The 20,398-nt window shown below is 45.8% G+C and overlaps 1 protein-coding gene across 3 annotated transcripts in view; it reads left to right on the plus strand.

Annotated features, from left to right (window-relative positions):
- PXYLP1 (2-phosphoxylose phosphatase 1) overlaps positions 1 to 20,398 on the plus strand; it is an 80,322-nt gene that overhangs the window by 19,107 nt on the left and 40,817 nt on the right. The window contains exons 1-2 of one of the 3 annotated variants that reach the window (XM_064275507.1): positions 15,695 to 15,797; positions 17,570 to 18,026. Coding sequence is in view for 2 of the 3 variants with exons in the window: in XM_003416177.4 (XP_003416225.1) it covers positions 15,719 to 15,797 (79 nt within the window). In the remaining variant the exon portion in view is untranslated. The other 2 variants (XM_003416177.4, XM_010595982.3) reach the window with 2 other exon arrangements.

The following is a 20,398-nucleotide window of genomic DNA, read 5'->3' on the forward strand; positions in this document are numbered from 1 at the left end:
TGGGAAGAGTCAAACAGCTGGGTAGCACAGCAGGGGCTCCTTGGCATCCCTGCCTCTGGGTGGCCTCGAACGTGGTTTCTCCGTCAGGTGGCTTCAGGATAGCCTGACTCTTCTTGCATGGAACCCCTGGGCTCCAATGTGAGAGAGAACAAGCCAGGAAGAATCTGCGTGGGCTTTTGGACTGCCCTTAGGGGGCATGCTTTCATTTCCATCACAATGTATTCATCAAGGTGGTCCCAAAGTTCTGCTCAGGGTACCTGGAACCCCCTCTTGATGGGAGATTTGACAGAGAGTGTGTGGACCTGCTTAAAAACCACCACGCTTTCCTGCTCTGCTCTCCTGAGCATGGGAGCCGTGGCTTCAAACTCACTCACCTGTCTCAGCTCACCAGAGCTCTCCCAAGAAGGTCATCGAATGGCCCTATGTGGTTTGCTCCAGCATGCCCCTTGGGGTCTCACCTCCTTCCCTTGCCCCAAGAAATTCCAGAGAGACACAGTTTTTTTCACCTCAGGTTATTTCCTGTGAGGGGTAGGAGGCGGTGCCCCTGTGGACTGGCATCCCAGGTACTTGCCCAGCTGACCTGCCTCCCTGATTGGGTCATACAGAGGACCATGCATAGACACAGACCCGAGTGCCCAAGATGCAGAGCTCTTCTGTGAGGCTGAGAGATGGCCAGGGTTGCTAGGATAGGTAGGGGTTAGTGTGAGGGCTTGAGATGAGACTCATCAGCAGGCAGGACCCTTCAGGCCATGGACAGGGTTTGGTCTTCCTCCCAAGAGCACTGTGGGAAACCGCTAAAGGAACAGTTTTGATGGCCACCTGCTGGGGCGATCATAGAAGATGGTTCTTCTTGGAAGAACAAGATTTTGCATTATATTTTAAAATCAATCTGTTAGAAGTGTTTGTTTTTCTTACAAAAGAGGATTTTCAGGTATGTTCCTATCTTCTGGAGAGGATTTATAGCCTGATTGAATCAAGTATAACAAGATTAGTGATATGGCAGTATCTTAGTCATCTAGTGCTGCTGTAACAGAAATACCACAAGTGGATGGCTTTAACAAACAAAAGTTGATTCTCTCACAGTCTAGTAGGCCTGAAGTCCAAATTCAGGGCGTCAGCTCTGGGGAAGGCTTTATCTGTCAGCTTTGGAGGAAAGTCCTTCTCATCAATCTTCCCGTGGACTAGGAGCTTCTCCACACAGGAACCCCAGGTCCAAAGGATGCACTGTGCTCCCAGCCCTGCTTTCTTGGTGGTATGAGGTCCCCATCTCTCTGCTCACTTCTCTCTTTTATATCTCAAAAAAGATTGGCTCAAGATACAATCCCATCTTGGAGACTGAGTCCTGCCTCATTAACATAACTGCTGTCTATCCCACTTCATTAACATCATAGAGTTAGAATTTATAACACATAGGAAAATCACACCAGATTATAAAGTGGTGGACAATCACACACTACTGGGAATGATGGCTTAGCCAAATTGACACACATAGCTTTGGGGGACACAATTCAATCCATGACAAGCAGTCTGTGGTATTATCATAAAGTTTGTGGGCAGTTAACCTTCCATAACCAACAGAGTACACAATAGAAAGTTAGCAAACACAATCTATGACAAACATTGCAACCACCATGATTTCCTATAACACACAAGACCAGTTAGTTATATCAGTTGCCATCGAGTCAACTCCCACTTATAGCAACCCCGTGTATATCAGAGTGGAACTGTACTCCATAGTGTTTTCAATGACTGATTTTTTTCAGAAGTGGATTGCCTTTCTTCCAAGGTACCTTTGGGTGGATTCCAACCTCCAACCTTTTGGTTAGCAGTGGATTGCATTAACCGTTTACACCACCCAGGGATACAACACACAAGAGTGCCCAAATACAGGTAGTCCCCAACTGATGATGGAGTTTATACATCATAAGTCAGTTCAGATGTAAGTTAAATACCTCTTTTTTTTTTTTTTAGTTTTCATTATTATTGCCTTTTATTATCAGTATCTTTATTTGTCTTTGGTGGTTGGAAATATTGCGTATAAACTTACAGTTTCAACATCGCACTTCCTGCTTCTCCATTTGTATGCACATTATGTAAGCCAAAAAAAAAAAAAAAAAAAAACCCAAAACACGGATGGTTGGCTTTAAGTGTGGTTTGTCATAACTGGAATACATAGTAAGTCAGAGCCTACCTGTAATAACTTGAAGATCACTATTAAAATATACCTCCAGATATCACAGGATAGCTCTTTGCCCTTTTTGGTAGACATACTTAGAAACTCAATATTAAAAGTTAATTAATACAGAAAAACCACTTGCTTAATTAACTTAAGTTTGTGGCAACTGTATGTTAACAAGGATAAAGCCTGCCTACCCCAGGGCTTTGCATTCTCAAAAGCCCTTGTTTCTCCCAAGTTTCTCACTAAGTCCCATTGAACTTGATGCTTGTAGGTTCTTAACAGTTTTAACCTGAGCTGAATCAAAGTTTTGGTGCTTAAACAATTTTAGTCCCTACTTTATTGAAAGGAAGCCAGGACTAGGTAACAGTTCAGATTCCCAAGCTAAATGTCCGTGGTTCTATGTAACAGTGCTCTTTGCTCTGTTTTTTTGTTACCTGCCACTTTATGGTGGCGCAAAGAATTAATGTCCTTTGAGTCTACCCAGAGGCATCTTGGAAGAAAGGCCTGTTAATCTACTTCCCAAAAATCAGCCATGGAAAACCCTATGGCACACATTTCTACTCTGATACACACGGGGCTGTCATGAGTCAAAATCAACTCAGTGGGAGCTGGTTTTGGTTTGGTCATTTTATGAGTGAAAAGAAGCTGGAAAAAAAGCATTGAAGGCACATGTTAGGATGTGAATCAGAGAACCTTTGGATATCAACCCATTGTTATTGAGTGCTGTTGAGTTGGTTCCAACTCATAGTGACTCCATGTGACAGAGTAGAACTGCCCCGTTGGGTTTTCTAGACTGTAATCTTTATGGGAGCAGATTGCCAGGTCTTCCTCCGATGGAGCGATATCAGCCCATGAAGGGCTCCTAAGGTCACCCACGTCAGCTCCTCCACACATTCACTGCAGGTGCTACCTATGCTTGATCATCTCTGTGGACAGGAAGGCTCACTCTGCTGATGCTGCCCACATCCCACTGAGCAATACAGCGATTTTCTAAAGTACATTTTAAGGGCATGGAGTTCCAGCCTACCAGCCCTGGCAGAGATAACGAGCCACAGATTACCTGACACACCCACGCCCGTCACGATGAGTCATGGGCTGGTTCAGCAAGAGCACAGGTTTCTCAAAGCTCTGAAGGTGAGTGTGCTCCAAGCCTGAGTAATATCTCATGGAGCAAAATGCCTAGATCAGTGGTGTGCCTGATGCTCCCACCCATGTATCCATCTAGAGCAAAGTCACGCTCCTGTGGAGTGTTGTAACGTAGAAGTGCAGGCATCAGAAAATGTACGTGACCGTGGCAGCCTGTGCTTTCTGTTGTATATTTACTCCTACAGTGCACATGGCCGAGATTCTTAGGACTGCATGCTTTTTTCTTTTTCCTTTGAAAAATTGGCTTCTTACCACTTGAACCTCCATTGTACACCACCTGCATTCCCCATGTTACAGCCTGCCTGTTTCATCCTCTTGTGCTTTCCTTGGCATTTTAAGAAACTTTTAATTGATACAGTTTGCTTGCAAAATAAGAAGGATCAGCTATATTTTTTAAGTGGCTTTGTGGTGAGTAAGTCATGCCAACTGCTTGTTCTCCTTTTTTTGATGAGATACTTATGGTTGCTCTTGACATTCTAAAATAAGAATGCCAATTTCAGCTGTAGCAACTCCAAACGCTTAAAGAGCAAGACAGCAAAGTTGGATGGAACACAGACTGGTTCCAAAATGTCAGAAAAAATAACTGAAGAATACATAAAACTGGCTTGAGGACTTAGTTATTCCACTCTCTTCTGGACCTGAGAAATGATCAGCTGCCTGGACAAGTTTATCCTTCGTAGAGCTGGGAAAAACCTCAAGCAGAGTGTGGTAGGAATGTGTAGTTCACAAATGAGGCCGTGAAAGACAAAGAAAAAAAAAAAAACTATTGTATTTCAAGGATTTAAAAGTACCAAATCTTCAGATTATCTGCCTCTTTTTGGAAAGAAACAGTGGATAAATAATTCATGATGCATGTTTTAAAAACATGTAAATCCTAGGTATATACCTAGAAGTAAAGGCAGGAACGCAAGCAGAAAGCTGTATGCCAGTGTTCATTGCAGGGCTGTTCACAATAGCCAAAAATTGGAAACAACAGAAATGCCCATCAACAGATGAATGGATAAACAAACACAGTATATACATACAATGGAATATTATGCAGCCATAAGGAGAAAGGAAGTTCTGATGCATGCTACAGCCTGGATGAACCTTGAAAACATTATGCCGAGTGAAACAAGTCAGTTGCAAAAGGATAAACGCCATATGACCTCACTTAGATGAAATAAGCAAATATACAGAAGCCAGATTATGAATAGCTACTGGGGTGGGAGGGAGAGGGAAGATAGGAGTTTTTGTTTGGGAGGCACTGAGTTTATGTTAATGGTGGTGGAATATTTTGGAAAATGTTTGTGATAATGATGGCATAAGATGAAACATACAAGCAGTGTTATTGAATTGTAACTATGGAAGTTGTATTAGCAAATGTTTTGGTGATTATATTTTCACCACACACGCACACACGCATGCACACACGCGCGCGCACACAAACCATGTAACCCGGATTAAAAGGTCTTGTTAGTAGAACACATACAGTCAGCAGGCTGAATGAAGATGCTGATCAGGCATTTATCACTACAAAGTTACACCTGAGCAAACCAGCACTGATGTTTTTTAAACATGTAATTATTACTAGATGTGCTTTGATTGCTACATCTGAAAAGTACTGGTACTGTCTTCAGATGACTGACTTTGAAAATCATTTTTTAGAATGATTTGTGTGTGTTGTCAAACCTTCCCCAATTACGGGTTGTTGCAAACGTCCCAGCATGCCCTTGTTCTGACAGAACCCCGGTGCTCCCTCCCTCCCTCCCTGCCACAGGCTTCCGTGTGGTGTCATCCACTTGCCGTGGTCCATTCCCCACCAGTGATTTGTTTGGGCACAGTTCTACCAGTGAGACGTGAGGGGAAGTCTGCAGGAGGGGTTTCTGGGAAAGGGCTCCTTGTTCCAGTAGAGATGTGCAGGACTGTCCCTTCTGCCTCTGAACATTGCCACTGTGGATGTGATGCTTGGGAGTGTGGTCACCAGCATGGGACCCTGGGGGAAGCCAGCTCTGGGGCAGGACAGAGGCTGGCAGAGCACAGAGATAGGAAGAACCTGGCTTCTCCATGCTGCCTTTGAGTTGCTGAATTAACCAACATTGGAGCTGCTGTCCTGACACTATGACCGATTATGTGAGAAAGTTGGTGCATCTCCTGAGTTAGTTAGGGTTTTCTGTTACCTGCGGCCAGGGCATCTTCGTAGGTACATGATTTTTTGAGATAAAATAAAAAAATGAAGCGCTAAAAGAACAAAAGTTACCCTGACTGTGTCTCATTTACGTCATATCAAAGTCTGATGTTCAGCTGGGTGGTTGGTGAGATTTTCTGCTAATGCAGTTCAGGAACGTATGTGTGCTGATTCATCGTAGCCCACAGAAGTCAGCTCCCATGAAAAGGACCAATGTTTTCTGTGCTAATGCTGAGTTCTAGTTAGGACAGAGCTTTGGCTGCCTTAACAACGGCTTAGTAAGTTGTGAGGTTGACTTTTCCACAAAAATGTCAGAGCTGATAGGCAGTGAAGAATATGGGAGGCTTTGCCCTATGGGGTCATCCAGAGTTTTTTTCTGTCCTCCCCAGGATGTTGTCTCTATCTGCCTTGGGAAAGCTGCTCATCAATGTTTCAGAGCGTGGAAGGGGGAAGAAAAGAGGCCAGGGTGGGGTAGGGCAGACACCCCCGCTTAACCTGAAATTGTATATATTACTTCCAAGCACAACTCATTGGCTAGAACATGATCACATGATCATAAGTAGTTGCAAGGGAATCTGGGAAATATTGTCTCTAGCTGGTTGGCCCTGTATCCAGCTAACACCCAGAGGGTTCTGTTAATCAGAGGAAGGAGAGAGCTCCTAGGGGGCAGTTATAAGTGTCTGTCCACATAGTGTCCACTACAATGAAAAGGAAGAGCATGATGAGATCAGGGTTCTGGGCAGCACTCTGTGAAGGACTGTCTGAGCCTCAAGGGCTGGGCTCCCTGTGCAGCCTGGGACATTGTGCTGAGTCTGACCTGCACTGGCCTCTTCAGGTCAACCAAGGGAATTGCACTAAATGGTGTTTAAAACCTCTTCAAACTCTTACTTTCTCTGGCATAGTTGAGTGAGCATCCTATTTCTAGAGTGGGAGAACCCAACCCAAACTCACTGCCATAGAGTCAATTCTGACTCATAGTAACCCTGTAAAAAAAAAAAAAAAAAAAATTAGGGCAGAGTAAAACTGCCCCGTAGAGTTTCCAGGGCTGAAATCCTCACGGAAGCAGACTGCCACATCTTTCTCCCGTTGGGTGGCTGGTGGGTTTGAACCACCAACCTTTCAGTTAGCAGCTGGGTGCTTTAACCACTGTGTCACCAGGATTTTGTGAGTGGGAGAAAGGGGAACCAAATAGGAGGACGTAAAGTCAGTAGTTAGAGGAATAGGAGGAAACAAGTTTAGTGAGACCCTTGCAGCCTGCAGTGGAGGGGCACACCCAGAGAAGGTGAGGGCTCCCCAGACCAGCCCCCGTGGGGCCTCCCTAAGCAGCCAGCTTTCAGCAGGCTCACTGTATAGCTATTGCAGGGGTGCCTGGACTAACTCAAGTCTCACCTCTCTTCTTCTGTCTCTCACTCATGGTCCTGTGTACCCCCCCCCCCCAATTAATAGTTTGGAGCCTTGGTGGCGTAGTGGTTAAGAGCTCGGCTGCTAACCAAAAGGTTGGTAGTTCAAATCTACCAGCCACTCCTTGGAAACCCTATGGGGCGGTTGTCCTCCATCCTATAGGGTCACTATGAGTCAAAATCGACTCGACAGCAATGGATATAGTCTTATTTAGTACAGTCCTTTTGGTTCGTTCTATTTTCCTAAGGTGCAATCTTAGATGCACCAACTTTAGTCTGCTCTTCAAGTCTGATCTCCAGCATCACCCCCTCCAGGAAACCCACCCATCCCTCTGCTGACCTAGGTGTGCCAGCCCAGGTGTGCCAGCCTACTTGCGGGCTTTCCCCTGTCATAGCACTGGTCTCATATGGCATCACGATCTGCGTACTCACGACTTCACTGACCAGACTGTGAATTTCCTTTTTTTTTTTTTCTTCATACTGTTCAAACGTAAACAAAAGCAGAGAGGATCATAAAATGAACCCTCAAGGATCCATGACCCAGCTTCAGCAGTTATCAACATTTGCCAAGCTTGTTTCATCAATTCCCCCTCAAGCATTTTTTATTTTCCTAGAATATTTTAATGTAAATCCAGATCTCATATCATTTCTCCTTTAAATACTTCAGTACATTTCAGCTGTGAGCTTCAAGATGGCAGAGACTGAGAGTTACTCATCCTGAGTCCTTACCACTTAGGGTGGTGCCTGATACATATTGGCCCTTGGGAACTATGTAGAATCGAATGAATGAATGCATGCATGGATGGATGAATGAATTGGTTTCAACCTTTAGAACTAAGCCTGCAAATTAACTGGAGAACACTAGAATGTGAGTAACTGCTTTGAGCCCATGACACCCTTCTTTGACCTGGATTTATACATATGACTTCCAATCACAACTCATTGGCTAGAACTTGATCGCATGATCACAGTAGTTGCAAGACAGTCTAGGAAATATTGTCTCTAGCTGGGTGGCCATGATTCTAGCTAAAACCTAGAGGGTTCTGTAAGTAAGAGAAAGGAGAAATAGATACTGGGGGACAGTATCCTTGGTGCCTATTCTGCCTCCTGAGGTTTTCAGGCAGCTCTGGAAGCTGTCTGTCTGTCATTCATCAGACTTCAAGTTTGGTTTGTTGTTAGCTAAGCACCTTTGATTTTGCAATTAAACTCTACTTTAAGGTGACTTTGGAAACAGGTGACTATTAATATGTAACTTTTGCCTTTGCTTGGTTCATGTTTAGTTCACAATTATGGACTTGAGGTTTTTTTTTTAAATTATAATACAGTATTTACCTAGGCCAAAATAATGAGGAGCAAAAAATCAAAGAACAAAATACACCTCAAGCATTTTCTTTAATACCACCTTTCTATTTCTGGTAATGCTATTTTAACTGTACAAATGAAAGATAATTTTCTTTTAAGCAGTCATGTCATATTTAAAACTCTAACCTTGGTATACTTTGAAAGGACCCTGAGACCAGAGACTGTCAGTAAACATGTTTTTCTAGAGACTGTCAATAAACATGTTTTTCTAGCTTTTCCGAGGTAAAAACAGGCCAGGGCTCGGGCTTCAGAGATCTCTGGTAGTAGAACCTGTAAAAATGCCTTTGATGTGTTCCTTTTTCCTCTTAGTTCAGAAATGGTATTTATCACAATGTAATGGGAGCCGCCTATTAATGAGTATTTTTTTTCTCAATTGTATTTAAAAAAAAAATTTTTTTTTTCCCTCCACTGTTCAGATCTGATTTAAGATTGAATTGTTTAGCCGGGGTTTTTGGTTCATTTTGTTTTCTGCTGCTTCATCAGGAATTCAGAGTAATCTATTTCTGGGTTTAAAATATTTTTGCCTTGTGGGTTTAGCACAGTGGGACTAAGGCTGTGCCCAGTAGACCTCTGATGACTAGCAAGTGTCACATGTTCAATCAGGAGCATTTCAGAGGTTTCCACAGCAGCATTTATAGGCAGTGGGTTTGCTCATGGTGCCATATTGAGCCAGGTGCATCTTTTCCATGGGCAGTGATGGGATTTGAGAGATCCTTGGGGGTTAGGAGATGTGAGAGCCCTACTGATGTGGGCCATCATCCCAGAGCCCACCACCCAGCTGTTGCAGGGTGAATCTTCCCCTGGACTTCGTTATCTGGGCTGCGTGTAGGCAGGCTGCGGGGGGGCAGGCTGCGGGTGGGCAGGATGCAGGGCTCCTGATCTCGGCCCAGAGTCCTGGCTGTCACTTGGCATGACTTGGGCGAGCCTGAAGTTGAGTCTGGAGGAGCCGCAGGAGACCCCAGGGGTACGTGTGCACAGCTCCTGTGGAAGAATATGTGGGGAAGAAAGGAAACCCCAGGATTGTAAGACTTCTTTTTATTGAGGTGGAATTCACGTAACATGAAATTAACCATGTTAAAGTGAACAACTCAGTGTCATTTAGTACATTCACATTATCATACAACCCTGCCTCTATCTAATTTGAGAACATTTTCTCTACTCCAGAGAAAACCTGGTATTCATTAAGCAGTTACCCCCTCTTTCCGCTCCCCCCAGCCCCTGACACCCAGCATGAGTGACTTCTGGGAGCCTCCTACGTGGATATGGAAAGGGAAAATGGGGCTCTGGAGAACTGGGGCTAGAGCTGAGGCCCCGGAGCCAGAGATCCTGGCTGGTGATCTGTCTCCTGGCGTGGGGCCCAACAGACGCTGAGGCAGATGTTCCAGGCTGGAAAACCTGGGGCGAAGGCAGAGACACAACTGCTGAGTCAGCCCCCCAAAAGGCTCGCTGTGGTGGAGAAGCCACGAATGTAGCTGTGAACGTGGCTTCCTGCTCTGACTGCTGGGGACGGGGCCTGTGAGAAGGGAAATGCCAATGGCCAGGACTGGGAAAGGAACCACAGTGTTGGGGCAGAAGCAGCCGCTCAGGGGGAAAGGATGCATCTCAGTGTGTAGATGATGGCATGGGGAGTTCTGTACGATCGCTCCAGGGCCTGGGCAGCCAACACAGCACGTACCTACTCTCTGCCAGGTGCTGTGCCTGCCGTGCTCCTCCCTGCCGCCCTGTCTTTCATACTCTTATCCCCATTTTATGAAGGGACCAGTATCCTGAGACTCAGAGGTGAATTCAGTCCGTTGTCAGGGGAGCGCACAAAAAATAAGTGGCCGAGATGGGCATTGAGCACAGATCTGCCGTTCTCTGGGATGTCTTCCTCACACATCAAGCTCCTCTCAGCCTCTTCCACTAAAGAAGTGGCCCCAGTGAAGAAATACCCCCGTGGCAGAGCCATGCACTCAGGCTCTCACACCGGACACACACACACACTCAACACACACACCTTTAGGTCCTAGCTCTAGCTGCAAACATGAACTCTTCAAATTTATGTGTATTTCTGATTCTATCATTATTGTTTAGCCTTTTTTTTTTTTATTTAATTAAAGCCTGGCTGACATTTCCAAATATTCTGATGAAGTAGGCTCCAGAAGAAGGCATGTGTTTATCCTGGGGCCCTGCTCCCACCTCGTCTGTACATTCCTAGGGCTATGATCACACCATGTTGGTCCCTGGTGCAAGTAGAAGTAATGAGAGTCTGACCATGCTGGAGCATTAGGTGGCAGAGGCAGAAACCCTGGGAGTATGAAGGGGAAATGGTGGGTGTTCACAAATTGAGACCCGTGTTGTTAAAGGAAAAGCCAGAGATGGCAGGAGCTCGAACATTAAAAAAAGTAAGACTGTCACACAGTCCCAGCCATCTGGTGAAACCCGACACATTCTCAGTATTTTAAATCTGGAGCTGAACATATAGCCCCTCTCCCAAACAGCACTCAGCGTCTTGAAGAACGGAGATATGCTGGAGGTTTCCATATGGTGCCCACAGATGAGGATATGGAGAGCTAGACTGTGGCCGTGGCTTAGAATTTCCTGGTAAAGATGCAAGGCGTATCCTCTCTATTGCATCAGTTAGCTTTTGCTTTGTATCAAGTTCTTCAAACAGAGTGGCTCGAAACAGCAACTGTTAGACTTGCTCACAGTTCTGTGGGTTGGCCATGTGGTTCTTTTGGCCTGGGCTGACTCTACTGGTATTTATCTGTGAGTGGTGTGGCTGGGCTGGATGATCTCGGATGGCCTCCCTCAAATGCGTGGCGATCAGGAAGCTGGTTGAAAGCCTCAGGAGGAACTGCTTGTCCAAGCTCCACGTGGTCTCTCATCCTTCAGCAGGCTAGCCCAGGCTTGTTCACACGGTGTCTCAGGGTTCCAAACATAGCAAGGGAGGACAAACTCCACTGCGTAAGTCTCTGCTTACAACACATTTGCTGTTGTCCCATTGGCCAAGCTCAGAGTTAGTGTGGGAGAATGGATACAGAAAGGCATGAACAAATTGGAGGCCGTTACTGCAGCAAATCAACCACATGATAAACCCGAGATTTAGCTCAGCAAGTAGTCATTGTTTCCATCTACTGCCCACTTGAAGACAACCCTGAAACGTCCTGTGGGTAATCCCTATATGAAAAGTCAGTGTCAGGCAAAACCATAGGAAACATACTTGGCAGCTCCAATGGCTCACATGCCCACCAGTGTGGTGGAAAATCTCCCAAAAGGCTGGAAGCAGGAAGTGGTTGAAGAGCCAGAGCACTTACCCACTGCCAGACCTGGCCCAGCCCCAGAAGAAAGGCCTTCCCTCCTATATAGTACACAGGGAGCAACAAAGAGGCAGACCTGAGCTTCACAACTGTGGTGGTGAAGCCAGAGATGCCATCTGGGGTCAGAAATCAGGGGTGGGAGGTTTCCCAGGCCTGGAATGTGAGGTTACGAAGGTCTTAAAATGGCCTCAAGACAGGATTTGAGCTGAAGCTGCAGAGAGAGAGAGGGATGTGGACCAGAACACATGAACCACCAGCACTCTTGTCCTCAGAGTAATAAACAGACGGGTTAAGAAACTCCACTTTAAGCCCTTTTTCTCAGGAGAAGGGAGGAAGAACAAAATGAACTGAGAGGAGATAAGTAGGTAATACATCTAATAACAACCATTATGGTTTGAACTACCATATTCTGGCAATTATACTATATGCCTTTAATTTAGTCCTCATAACATCCTGAGGTAGTTAGTCGCAGATTACAAACAAGGAAATGGAGCCTCAGAGATATTAAGTAATGTGGCCAAAGTCACCAAGGTCATAAGGTGTTGACACCTAGGTCTGACTCCTTAGCTATTGCTCCCCATTCTCTGCACTGAGCTGCTGATGTGGTCCCACACGATAAAGCACCTTCAGGCAAGACCCCCTGAATGGCAGAACGCTGAGAGACCCAAAGGCTATCTCCTGGGGAGGAACACTACAAGATGTTTATGTAAGGCAAAGAAGACCTCCCAAAGACGGCATTAGCCTCAAAAAAGGTGGTTGAGTGTCAGAAGGTGAGGAAGACATTAAGAAAAGCCCCAACGTATTTATTGTTGAGGGCACAGGCATACTAAAAAGAGAACTTTGCTCTGAACCATTTCCCTTTTCCACGATCTTCTCTCCCCACCGACACACCCCATTCACCCTCCCACCCCCAGATGAAAAGGATCATCCAATAAGAAGGCTGTTGAGAAGGTAGAATAAGCCCAATTTGGGAATGACTGAGATAATGAGAGATCTCTGAAACCCATGCCATTTAAAGGTTGTGAGATCTGTTTCACCAGGAGCTGCCGACCATCTTCAAGCATCTCAAAAACTGTCACATCAAGAGTTAACTTGTTCTGTATTGATCCATAGGTAGCAACTGGAATCCACAAGTGGACATGTCAGGGAGACACTATAAATCGTGAAAAAGAACTTGAGAGGCACAGAGATCTCATTTTGTGTCCCGGCACCACCACTTCATAACCTTGCACCCTTGAGTTTCACCTTTCTTGTTTTTGTATTAGAATTGTGCACACCTGCCCTGCAGAGTGTGAGGGGGATGTAAAGGGCCCACATGGCAGCTGGCTCAAACTGCTCCAGTAAATGGAAAAAATGGAAACCTAAGGAAATGGATGGTTTTGAGCAGGTGGAAGGTCCTTGTTCCTAGAACAGTAGGCTAGATGTCTTTTCTGGCAGGAGGCTGCTGAAGGGTTCCCACTGGGAACACTGATATTCCACCCAAGTGGTGTATGTTTTGAAAACACGGTGGCCAGTGTTTTCAGGTGAATGTTGTACTTCCCTGCTCATTCCGTGGGGACTAAGCCAGGCTATAGAGGTGGTCCAGACGTAGGACAGAGACTGACTTGGGTTGTTTTCCTGTGGTTTGCTGTTGAGCCATCAGATAAGCATTGCCGAGGACACCCCCCAAGGTCAATGATACAAGGAAGTGGACGATGATCGCTCCCAGAGGCCTCAGGCAAGGAACCACCAGGTTGGATTAGAGCCACCCGCCCTTGGTGCTTTATGGCATCGAGGGTTCACCATCTTTGTTGCCACAGGAGAAACCCCTGCATCGCCACAGTCAGGCGGGCCCACATTCTGTTTCTTACTTGACCTCTTGGAGGGTTCAGTGCAGAAGTCCTGGCTGAGGCTCCCTTAACGAGCAGTGTCTGCCAAGCCGCTTCTGAGTCTGCATGCACTTTCAGACACCCTCTGATGGACGCTGACGGGAGTTTGAATCTTGGAAACAGAAAAGGTTTATTTGGAGTCTCAACTATGCTAAACCACCAGAAGGATCAGTCATGGTCTTGAAGGAAAGGCCAGAGAGGCAACGGCGGTGTCCCCAGGAGGAGCTGGAGATTGGCATGGGGCACTGGGCGCTGGCTAAAGGGTGGTGACTAAGGAGACAGAAGCAGGACTCACTGGAAGGTGTAAAATTGGCATCTCTTTGTTAGCAGAGATGTTGGTCTCTTCAGCCACGGGGCATACAGGCTCAGTGGCGAGGTGCATCGTCATCAATCTTAGCAAATGGTTTTATTGGTAGAAAGCCTGACAGACCCTTTAAAGAAGTGGTTTTCAAACTCCCCCATAGGCCCTTGGGGAGGGAGTAGGAAGCCCAGGGGTCTCGGGCTCCTACTCCTGCTTGTTTATCCCAGCACTTGTGCTTTTGTCTTTTAACAGCTTTCAAAAAACCAAAACCAAACCCACTTGCCATCAAGCTGATTCTGCCTCATAGCGACCCTATAGGATAGAGTAGAACTGCCCCACAGGGTTTCCAGGACTATAATGTTTACGGAGGCAGACCGCCATATCTTTCTGCCTCGGAGCGGCTGTTCGGTTTGAACCAACAACCTTTCGGTTAGCAGCTATGCACTTAACCATTGTGCACCCAGGGCTGTTTATAACAGCTTTACTGAGCTGTAATTTGCATACCACACAATCGCACCCCAAGTGTATAGTACCATGGCTTTTCATAGGTTTACATAATTGTGTGACCTGCACCTCATCAGCAATTGTGCTTTTTTGTGACTTTGCCTGTTGGGGCTCTGAAGGAGGTTGTATTTGAATGGGGAAAAGATTCTGCTGTGAAAAACAAGTTTGAAATGACTGTTATAATCTGTAGCTTGAGAACCTTTTCTGAAGAGATTTTGTGGTTTCAAGTTCTACTTAAAACCCCCAATGAGAACTAGAATAAACTTGGTATCCAAGATTGCTGGGGTAAAACTTGCAGCAGCCACTCACTATCTTCACAGAAGGGACATTTAGAGCCTCGGTCTGCACTTGTAAAAATTTCTTTTGCAGTGTTCTCATGTGGTTTGGAAGGAGCTCTGGTAGCGCAGTCGTTAAGCACTAGGCTGCTAACCAAAAGGCCAGTGGTTTGAACCCACCAGGTGTTCCATGGGAGAAAGATATGACACTCTGCTTCCATAAAGATTACACCCTTGGAAGCCCTATGAGGCAGTTCTACTCTGTCTTGTAGGGTTGTCGTGAATTGAAATCCACTCTATGGCAATGGGTTTTTGGAATATGGTTTAGGAGTCCCCGAGTGCTGCAGATGGTTAGCATGCTTGGCTGCTAATGGAAGGGTTAGAAGTTTGAGTCTACCCAGAGGCATCTTAGAAGAAAGAAAGACCTGATGACCTACTTCGAAAAATCAGCCACTGAAAACCCTGTGGAGCACAGTTCTACTCAAACACACACGGGGTGCCATGATTTGGAGTCACCTTGAGGGCAATTGGAACTGGGATATGGTTTGAGGAAGTTAGAATGGGTGGGGTGGGACTCAGGAAGACCCATGGATACAACTGCGGCTGGTGCCATGGCCCGGGATGAGAGGAGAGGGCTGGTTTGTTTAGGAGCAGGCCCTCTTGTGCAGCCTGGCTGTCCCTAAAGGCATTATTGTGGGACACGTTGGCAGTGATGGATGTTCAGGTTAACGATTAAAATTACAGAAGACCAGGGTCATCGTAGCAAGATTTTCATCAAAAAAAATTTGAAGATTTAAAAGTCGGAGGTCACACCTGGGTGAGCGGGAGCTGATCCATGTAGACATCGTTGCCTGGCACATTGTAAGTGCTCAATAAACTCACTTTACATTTTTCTTTGGAAAGGTCAGGTCTGTAAGATAACCTCATTCCCTGCTGATGGCAGATAAATGAAGCATTCATGAACTGGTTTGCTCTAATTTATGTGGAGGGAGCCTTCTCCATTGGGCTTATGTGGGGCGAAGACTAATCATAGAGCGCGCTATTGTTCTCTGGCTTCCCGGCCGGGAGACTATGCTAATTGGATTATTTTCAGTCAACAAACTTGGTTTTCCACCTCAGAACGCACGCACACACGCACGTTTATTGCCTCTGCTTTATTCACAGGGCCTGTTCCTGATTTGAGGTGAAACCATGACAAGAAGATAGAACAAATAATAATGGTTTTCCGTAATCGCTTCTTGCTGCTGCTGGCCCTGGCTGCGCTGCTGGCCTTCCTGAGCCTCAGCCTGCAGTTCTGTGAGTATAACTGGGTCGTGGGAAGGTAGGGGGACTTCATCCTCAAACTGAGAGCCCTGGTGGGTAGGAGAGGGCAGTGCTGGTTCGTTGGCAGAATCCTCGCCTTCCATGCAGGAGACCCCGGTTTGATTCCCGGCCAATGCACATTAAGTGCAGCTACCACCTGTTTGTCAGGGAGGCTTATGTGTTGCTGTGATGCTGAACAGATTTCAGCAGAGCTTATAGACTAAGACAGATTAGGAAGAAAGGCCTGGCTATCTACTTCCAAAAGTCAACCAATGAAAACCCTGTGGATCACAATGGTCTGACCCACACCTATCACGGGCATGGTGCAGGACCAGGCAGCACTTCCTTCCCTAGTGCACGAGTTAAGGGTGACAGTTAACAACAAGTGGGTAGGAAACAAATAAGCCTCAAAGTTTTTGTCTTTTAAATGATCCCATTGCTGTCAGGTTGATTCTGACTCATAGCCACCCTATAGGACAGAGTAGAACTGCTCCATAGGGTTTCCAAGGAGCGCCTGGTGGATTTGAACTGCAAACCTTTTGGTTAGCAGCCTAACTCAACCACTGTGCCACCAGGGCTCCGAGGTTTAAAAAAAAAAAAAGGAGTCTTTTATTATTGTGCTAATGGTGAATGGCTGCAAATAGGAATCCTAAGCCACTGAGTATTTTTCTGGACATGCTCTTTAGGACTTGTGATGTATTTTAGGCTTCCACACAGATTCTTAAACTGTCTAGTTGTTCCCAGGTTCTTAGTTCAGATTCCCGAGGCAAAGACACCCCGTGGCCCAGCTTGTCTCCTGGTGCCAAGCCACACAGGGCAGAGGTGTTTGCCCCGCTGGTTGGCTGCTTGAGGGCTGGGTGTCAATTCTGTGTTCAGTTAGTTGTGAGGCTGCAGTTGTTGGGGCGGGGTGGGGTGGGGTAGGCAGATTAGGTCACATGGTGCCAAACTCCGGCAGTAGGGGCTATGGATGGGAAGTCCCACTCAGGTGGGGTGGCTCGGAAGAGCCACGGTGATGACCTCAGTCTACACACCATGCCATCCAGAGCTTTGCTTTTCCTGGGATCCCTGTGCTCAGGCTGTGCTGCAGTCCACGCACCCGACAGCTGCCCAAAGTGGCCATCCTTAGACACAGACCCTGCCCCAGTGCCTACTTGGATGCAGTACTTTGGTCATGGCCCACTGTCTTCCGGCAGCCCCTTTGCTCTCTTGTGGGCCCCTCTTACCTTGAACTCTGTGCCATAGGTAGCTGAGCTGCTTGGTGTTCTCTGCACACATGAGCTATTTTCGCTCTGCACCCAGCTCCAGCACCTCCCTTCCACAACCTCTTCCCCACACCGTTCACTCAGCTCTTGCCTTTTCTCCTCCAGGAAACCTGGGATCCTAACTGGATTTGTGTTTCTTTCTCGTACTCTCAGAATACCCTGGACTTGCTTCCTTCTTTGTGCTAACCAGCGGTATTATAATTTCCAGTTCTTGTGACTTTTTCCCTACAAGACTGTCTGTTCTTTGAGGGCAGTGACCATGTCCTGTTTCCCTCTCTGCCCCAGAAACCAGCACTGCCAAACACATAGTGGGTTTTTCATAAATGTTTGTGAAATGAATTCAAAATTCATTTTGAAAGGCGGTTATTGTTAGTTGGTGTTGAGTTGGCACCTGACTCATGGCGACCTGACTCGTGGCCCCTGACTCACAGCACAGTAGAATGAACTGCCTGGCCCTGGGCCGTCCCGATGGTAAGTTGTGGACTGAAATGTTGTTATCCACAGGGTTGTCACTGGCTGATTTTCGGATGTGGATCGCAAGGCCTTTCTTCCTAGTCTGTCTTAGTCTGGAAGCTCTGCTGAAACCTGTTCAGCATCACTGCAACACGAAAGCCTCCACTGACAGATGAGTAGTAGCTACACGTGAAATATACTGGCCTGGAATCAAACCTGGGTCCCCTGTGTGGGAGGCAAGAATTCTATCGCTGAACCACTGCTGCCCCTTTGAAAGGCAGGCTGACCCTAATTCCCTTTCCTTCTGGTGCTGTCTACTTGAAGCTGAGAAAACTTCATCTATATGAAGAATTGTGTTTCTGCTGTTATGTGGCCTTCCCTCAGTGTCATGGCCTCACCCTGCTGGTTGGGAGACAAGTAGTTGTCATCCATGACCACCCAGGACGGCTCTGTGAGGAGGTGTATTTCTGTTGCAGTTTGAATGGTGGAAAGACGAGCAGGTAGCTCAGTAAGTAGGGTGTTCTGGTTGTGCTGAGGAACGTAGGAAAAGACTTGGCATTTGGAGGAGGTGGCTTTGAGCAATTTTCCTGACCCCCCTCCAATTTCTGACATATTCCCGTGCATACACCTGGTGCATATGATAGGCTATTCCTGATAGTAAAGAGAATAAGAAATACTCACTCTATCCTTTCAAAATAAGAAGAGATCAAAAGAAAGTGGCCTAAGAAGGTTAAAGGCACTCCAGATGGTTAATGAACTGTCAAATATGAGCCCTTTCCAGAAAGCATGTGGGACTCTCAGTAGTTTTCGTTGTTTACAACTTTTCATTAAAAAATTTTCCATCCTTTGGTTGGAGAGGTGGAATGTTTCAGTCACCCCTGATTTTTCTCGTGAGACCTGACAGGTTTTACGTAAGACATGAATGTGGCTTGCTTGTGTTCGCTGCGTTTCTCTTGCATGAGCTGGTTTCCACGTCACTGGGTTGGCCTGTGTGTTTTGCTTATATAACTCTTCTGAAAGTACCTTCTGTTTTAGGAGAGCCAATTTTCAGCCATACTTTTTAAGGGAAATTTTGCAGGGCAAATTAGCCTGGCTGGGTCTGAGCTCTTTATTGTTGGATACGTTGGAGTTCGGAAAGAGACTGAGAGAGATGGACGTTCTTACTGGTCTTCTACTTCTAGGTAAACTGTAACTTTGGAATTTACTCCTTTCTGTGGAATGACTTTTAACTGCTGTATTTGTAGTTGCTTTATGGGTTGCTAATTATTATGGTGTAAGAAACCGGACTAATTCGTAATGCAAAGGTTTACGCTTAAGCAACGCTAACGATTTCAACTTGACCCTATAATCTATGGACTTTTTCTTCATCATTTCTTTTGACTAATTTTTGAATACCAAATTGAACATATAATTATTTTAGGCAATATATTTGAGACCATCAAATATAACTTGGTTTTCACCAGCTTTAAGTAAATAGTCTGGTTTTATCTGTTTTCTGAAATGATTGGGTGTTTTCTTTTGTCTTGTTGGTAATTTTCTTTTTCTAATGCTTTAAATATGAAAAAGTTATGAGCTGGATTATAAGTCAAAAATCAGGTTGCTTAAAAAGCATTTCTTCATCTTAGTTAAGAAAGTGTATATGTGAACCCAGAGATATTTTATTACATACTTGGTGTGTTTGACATTTTTCTGCACTGAGGGGGTAGTAAAGAAAACATACCGGGAAAATTAAGACACAACTCATAGTTCCCCCCACAAAAAAGTGTTAATTTTAAATGGTATTAGAGACCTGCTGTATGCTAATAGCCCTTAATGAATTGTGCATTCGTATTTTCAAGTCCTGGCTGTTTTTGAATTTCAAAATAGTGATATTCTGAAATTCCTGATACGAGAATTGTCGAAGGGGAACGAGTAAGGCATAAATACCTTTCAACATCTTGCTGAATAACTCAGGAGTAGAAAAATAACTCCTCAAATTGAGGGTTTCTTAAGCGCCACAGGGCAAGATCTTCGGGCTGTGAAGACTTCTGAATGATTAGCTGGGTTTCTACTTTTCTCTGCTCATTTGTAATCATCCACTTGCCAGCATTTCCTTAATGCTTATTTGTGGTCACTTTTGCCATGTTCCAACCAGCATTCCCAAAATGGCGGCGTGAAAAGAACGCAGGCTCTGGAATCCACAGCCTTGGGTTTGAATACTAACCCCTTTCTCCACCCTCTTAGCAGCCATGAACACTTGGGCAGGCTTAACCTCCCAGAGCCTCTCTTTCCCCTTCTGTAAAATGGGATTAGCTGGTGATGCTTTGCAAGGTTGATGTGAGGGTGAGGTACTTTGAGGGAAAAACTGCTGGAAGTGTATTCAGTGCTTTTAGTTAAGCAAACCAGTACAGAGTCCCTGCATACGTGCACTGCCATCAGGAGCTCCTGGCATTCCAGAGGCTCCCAAGGCTAATGCTCCTTCAGCTATTTGGGAGAAAGCTTTTGAAGTTTATTATATACCTACTTGTTTTAGATCAGGGTAGACTGGCCATTGTTATGGATTGAATTGTGTCCCCCCTGCCCCCACCACCAAGTATATGTTGAAGTCCCAACTCCTGTACTTGTAAGGATGACCCTGTTTGGGAATAGGGGTTTCCTTTGTTATGTTAATAAGGCCATACCAGAGTAGTTGGGTCCTAAACCTAATCACTTCTGAGAGGTGTCTTATAAAAAGAACAGAATAGACACAGAGACATGTGGGGAAGACACACTAAGGAATGCCGAAACAGGCTGCCCTGGGGCGGAAGCTCAGGTGCCAATTGGCAGCTTCTGGTGCTCTGGCATAGGTCCCAAAAGAGACACGGAGGGAACACCCAGGGCTACAGACAAGGACGAACCCAC

Source organism: Loxodonta africana, chromosome 23 (genome assembly GCF_030014295.1).
Source record: "Loxodonta africana isolate mLoxAfr1 chromosome 23, mLoxAfr1.hap2, whole genome shotgun sequence".
NCBI classification, from domain to species: domain Eukaryota; kingdom Metazoa; phylum Chordata; class Mammalia; order Proboscidea; family Elephantidae; genus Loxodonta; species Loxodonta africana.